Here is a 5,903-nt window from a genome sequence, read left to right on the forward strand (position 1 = left end):
AACCTACACGTTAAGTCTGAGGGACAATACAAAATGGAAATGAATTGTGTTTTTCAATAGATGCATGCTGGAAAAAAAAAACATTGCAAAGGTGAAGTGTCTTGGTTGGCTCCTTTTCTGGCTGTGTGGGAGGTCCACACACTGATCAGTACTGACCCTGAGCTGCCATGTATCTCATCATAGTTAATAGGAGTTGAGTGGACTTCCTATTTCTGCAGGGCAAATGTCTTGCTGCACACCCATAATTGCAGCTCACACTTGAAAATGGCCAGCAAGTCTTCTGCTTTCATTTTAGGTTTTTATTGTCTAGATTCAACCTCTCCTAGGGCACGAAGCCTGGACCCAGATCTACTGAAGCTCCCTCTCTGGGCAGGAGGCACTACAGGGCCTGGGCCTACACACAATCCACTTAGAAGACTTGCTGGTTTCAAGTGAGGTTTTTAAGTTAAGCTACCTGGGCTGTCCAGGACTCACTTCAATACTCTGCCAAACTTTCCAGTAACTGCCCAGTTTCACTGTTAGGACATGGGCGACACCACTTAAATGGTGATGGATTTCTACTTCCTACCCACATCCAGAAGGACAAATAAACTGTTCCACAGGGTAGAACGCAGAGCAGCTCAGTGTAGTGCAGCTCTAAGAGACAAGAGACGTGCTCCCCAAAGCCCTCATGAAATATGCAGATCAGTGTGGTGCCAGTGAGAACAAACACAATTGCACAAACACCTTGCAGGCTGTCTGCTCCCACCTGGGCTAGGCTAAACCCAGAACTCCATTTAGTCGACCACTTGAATGAGCTCTGCAGGGACCGAGGGAGGGCAAATCACTCTCTGGCAATGTCACTGCAGTTCTGGCTATTCACAGCTAGCAATGGATGAAGTGTGAGTCTGGGGAATGTGTCTTCAGAAGTTCAGTCTAATTCTTCTTGGAAAAGAAAAAATAAGGATAGTCTAATCTGTAGACACAGGGCTGGAAGGGAGAGGTAAAGAGGGAAGAAGATAAAGATCTTTTGTAAGGGAGAGAGTTGGTAACCGAAGAAAAAATGTTTGTGAAGTCTTCTGGTTGCTGATGACTTTCACTTCAAAGTCCCAGAGTTTTAAAGGCATCTCGTAAATCATCTACTTCGTACAGCGGCTGCAGGGCAAAATATAAATGGCAGGTCAGTTGTCAAGTGAGCATAGGTTCCTTATGGGGAAGAAGGAAGGAATGGCAGGAGATGGGGTGAAGGAAGAAGAGAAGAATGAGGAGAGGATATAGAGGAAGTTGGGGGAGAGAGGAATGAAGCACACAGAACGTGAAGACACAGGAATGCATGAAATGGCAGATGGTAGAGATGGGCAGCAAGAGCAGAGAAAACTACAGGGAGGAAGAGATGAAGAAGCTGAAGGGAAGAGACACTGAAAGGAGAAGGAGAATTTGCCCTCACCAGGAGGATCCGTCGAAGTTTCCTGGACAGGTGTACAGAGTTTTCATGCAGCCCTTCCCAGGCTTCGAATGTCTTTTCTCTGTTTTCCACAAATGTGTTCCAGCAGTAGAAGTAATCTATGTAAGGCACAGAGGAGTTAAAGAATGCTCAAGGCTGTCCCAGAGAGGACATTGACCTCTCCTAGGATCACTAAAACATCACATCCTGCCATCATCTTCTCTGGCTCCTCATCCTAGCTTCTCCCATCCTCCTGGGTCCTCCTACCCTCTCCCCCCCCCCCAGCTCTCCATCATCTCTTTCTCACCTGCACATCTCACCTTTGAATGTCATGATGGCAATTTGGGCCCCTGCCCTGTGCAGGCGCCTCAGGCCCTCAGGCTCTGCCTTGCGGTCCTCACAGAAGTAGAGGCGTGCTGTGAAGATGCGGAGGGTCAGGTTGGGGTAGGCTCGCAGGAAGTCGGCCACATGTCGGGCGCAGTCATAACAGGGGCTCCAGGAGGTGAACCAGGTGATACGGTAGCAGCGGCCTGGGTCCAGGTCCCAGGCTGAGATGTAGCGCAGGAAGAGCACTTCCACGTGACAGCCCATCTTTGGGAAAGAGGGAGAGGTGCAAGGCGTAAGGCGGGGAGTGAGCAGGGTGTAAGACGATTGGGGAGGAAAGTGTGAGCAGCCCTCCTTTCCCTGCTACTCCAGGGAACCTGGAGCTGCATACACCTCAGCACGGATATAAGACCAGGATGTCAAGGTGTTCCCCATACCTTATTGCGTAGATATCCAAAGTCCAGGGAACATGATGTAGCACTGTCACGGCGCTTCACAACATAGCAGAGATAGGTTTCACGTCGGCCCTTGGCCCAGCGCAGGTTCTTGAAATTGTAAAGGAAGAGTTTCCTTTTCATCAGCAGGCTGCAGGAGGAGACAAGAGAGAGATTAGCTCCACCCTGGAGCCAGCAGTTGGCCATGTCTTTGTTGAGGGCTCAGCACCAAAAATACCCTCCTCTTGTCCAGGCCTCTCAGAACAAGAAGAGCATCAGTAATTTGCATGCAATGTGTTAGGGAAAGGGTGCAGACATGACTGTGGGGATGAAGCAGGTGACCTTGTGAGTGGAAACAGTAAGTGAATTAGTAGTGATCAGTCAAACAGCAACTATGGCTGGGTAGAGCGTGAAAATATCTGCAAATATCCAAAAGTTAGACACCAATGAGGGAGAAGGATGAAGGCATCTCAGAAGACCTGGGAAGACAAGAGGACCTGGATTTCAGTCAAGAAATATTATTTTTGCTGTATGAGATCCTGAAAAGAGGCAAGGGATGGATCAAATTAGAGCCTTTTATAGAAGACTGGACAGAGATTCTTCCTAGAATTGCTCAGAGGAAGAGCATGGTTGAAAGTGTGCAGGGCTAGGGGCTTGGATAAGGTGCCATACACTAGCTTGCAGAATACATAATGGGGTAGTCGTGCTGACACATCTCCAGACACAAGTAAAATTCACACATTAGACAAACAGTGAGACTAGAAGGGACTGCTCCCATGCCCAAGGATCCTGCTGGTGAGAGGCAGCAGGAGCACAGAAAGGATGATGTAGTCATGAGCTGTATCTAACAGCCTCACTGCCAAGTGGAGGTACACAGACAGTTGAGAACAGCTGTGTTCATTGAGGTGAGATGCTCACCTCCCCCACAGCAATGTAAAGCAAAAATTAATGGGTTAAAAATAATCCTGTCCCTTGTCATCTTTTCCCTCTGATAAACTGATATTCAGCAGGGAGATGGGAGTCAGTTTAAGTGACACTGAGCTGGATTTTTTGGGCGATCTCCAGTGAAATCTAGGAAAGGGGAATTTGAATTTGTTAGGAATTTAAATCCAATTTAAATCTGAGAGTCTAAGCAAGTAAAAGCTTCTTGAACAAACATCCTTCATCTGTTTGCCAACATCACCATAAAGCCTGAGCACTGCATAGCACTTCAGCTCCAGCTAGCAGTGGTATCCTCTCTGCCTCTCCAGGAGCTTCTATCATGTGTGTTTCCCCTGTCCACTTTTCTCTCTTGCACTGTGTGTTCTTCATCATCAGTTTTGGTTTATTTCTTACACTTAAAGCTGCCCCACTTCCCACCACCTTAGATTTACCCTGTTTCTCTGCCTTTGTACAAACTCTTATGAACATGTGTGTATTCCCTAATACACACACACACAAACACACACACATGTTGGTTCCCTCGCAAAACTGCCAACCAGTGGTTCATCTCAGGCTTCTCCCTCTCAGACATGTGTTATTGAAGAGAAGTGGGGAAGACTGTGTCCTGTAACAGAGGTGCTGGTGAGGCAACACCCCTGCCATGTGTGACAGATCTTCAGAGAGTATAACACAGACAATCACAAGGGAAATGAGCAGGTATGATAGGCCAGAGGGTTGCAAAGCTTTTACCTGGAATGTACCACAACAGCAGAAAACAGAGAGGAATTGTGAAAAATGCAATCACTTGTTGAAGAACCATATAAGCCAGGTGAAAAACGTTGACAATTATGTTGATGTTTCATCAATGGAAAAATGCTTTTCAACACACAAAAAAAGTTTAGGGAAAACAGGATTTCCATTTTCTCTCTCTCTCTTTTTTTTTTTTTTTTTTTTAAGTTTTGGGAAAAAAAAATTTGCTTTCAAATTGTTTCTGATTCTTCTTCTAACTTTCCCTTTTCTCACTTCTTCCCATTTTTCTTTATTAAATAGTTTTGCCCCGTGAAACAGCACGTGGATGCAAATAAGACTGAAGAACCAGAAATGACCCTCAAACCCAAAAAAATCAAATTATGATCACTTGGGTTATTTTTCAGTGTCAGAACAAAGTGAAGACAATTTTGAATGACAAAAGCCATTTGTTCAACTGGAACTGTTCATTAACATCAGTTCATGTTTTCCCTTCTATCTGGAGCTAACCATCCCAAGGTTTTTTTTGCTAAGGAGAATTTAGGAATGTGACTGGTACAAGAAGAAGAATAAATGAACAGATGTTGCATGAAGCAACTGAGCAGATTTGCGGTTAAGTACCAAGTGCTGGATACATGTGCAACTCCTATAGCTATAGGATAGTTCAAGGGAAAACAGCAAGGACACAGAAGCTGAGATTCTATGTGCAACTCCTATAGCTATAGGATAGTTCAAGGGAAGGCAGCAAGGACACAGAAGCTGTGATTCTATGTGGGCACTGAAGAAGCAGATTGAACAGGGACCTTCTCCTCAAATAAAGATTTGTGAAGTCAGTCCTCAAATCAGAGTGAAGGCCCTTGGGTGTGTGAATGATATGCAATTGTGGAGAGTGACTAGTGATAATTATCTCACAGAGCAATTGCAGTGCAAATAGAGGAATCCAGTGCTGCAACAGTCTGTGCTTACCAGCACAAATGAAATCTGGTGCAAGAGAAAGAACAGGTGGATAAGGAGAGAAGAGAGGGCAGGGATCAAGGTGTTTAAGTGGCAGATAGCATTCGAATATTTGTCTTTCTATTATCTTCTTTTGTTTCTAGAAAAGAAAAATAATGAAAAGGAACAGAGAATAGTCACGAGAAAGAGAAATGACAGAAAGGGAAAAGAGTACAGAGTGGCAGACAGTCAAAGAGAAAGAATGACTGAGACAGATGCAAGATACGAGAGCCGGTCGAGGCAGGGAGTTAGATCACTGAGTCAGATGGGGAAAGGGACTGTGAGCACCAAACAGGGAGCAGGTTAATTCTAAGAGAAAGACCCTCATTTCTTCTATGAGCAAGAAACTGGAGGCACTCATTTTACCTGTCCATGGCTGCCAGGGTCTCTGTCAGGTGGTGGTATTGCAGGGAGGTTGTCTTGCAGGCTCCCTCTGTGCAGCCCTCTGACTTGATGTACAGAAATGTGGATTCCCCTTGAGTTCCCTCCCCATTCACCCCTGTCTACCCTCTGCCAGATTTCATCGGGGTGTGGTTGAGGGAGGAGTTAGAAAGGTCTCTGGAGCTGCAGAAGCTGAAGAGCAAAGGGTTGAGATGAAAAGGGGCATCGGTTCTGAAAGATGCTCAGCAGTCATTGGTCACCTCCCCCCGCTGCACTCCCTATTGGGCCCTCTCCACCTGCAAAATTATTCTGAATTAATATCAATAACATAATGAGGCAGGAAGCATCGTCTAGTGGTTAGAGGAGGGCCTGCAACCTTGTGTACCACTAACGTGAATGTGGGCAAAACCACACTACCCCTCTGGGCCTTGGGCCATGCAGCAGTGCAGTGAAGGTGGTGATCCTGCCCTGTCCCACTACAGAGGGAGCTCTGCACAGTGCCCCGCAGCCATACAGCTGGAAGGAGCTCAGGGAACACCAAACTTGGCAGGCTTCCTCCCTCCTCCACATCCCCCTGAAAGGCCCAGCAGCTACTTAACAGCATGGGGCAACACCAAGGCCCAAGAGCAGACTGAGAAGGACCCAGCTCTGGAGACAGCCTGGGGTGTGATGAGGAGCAC

General features: G+C 46.5%; 1 protein-coding gene across 1 annotated transcript; it reads right to left on the reverse strand.

The window, feature by feature from the left end:
* Positions 1–1,080: 1,080 nt before the first annotated feature.
* On the reverse strand, positions 1,081–5,286 carry AICDA (activation induced cytidine deaminase; the record flags this gene model as incomplete). Its single annotated transcript, XM_082076358.1, has 5 exons — positions 5,209–5,286; positions 2,185–2,332; positions 1,744–2,014; positions 1,427–1,542; positions 1,081–1,134 (listed from the first exon to the last, which is right to left on the reverse strand). Exons 1-5 carry the CDS (start codon positions 5,214–5,216, stop codon positions 1,081–1,083), a joined length of 597 nt encoding a protein of 198 aa, XP_081932484.1. The 5' UTR covers positions 5,217–5,286.
* Between the last annotated feature and the right edge of the window lie 617 nt (positions 5,287–5,903).

Source organism: Streptopelia decaocto (genome assembly GCF_964273445.1).
Source record: "Streptopelia decaocto genome assembly, chromosome: 1".
NCBI classification, from domain to species: domain Eukaryota; kingdom Metazoa; phylum Chordata; class Aves; order Columbiformes; family Columbidae; genus Streptopelia; species Streptopelia decaocto.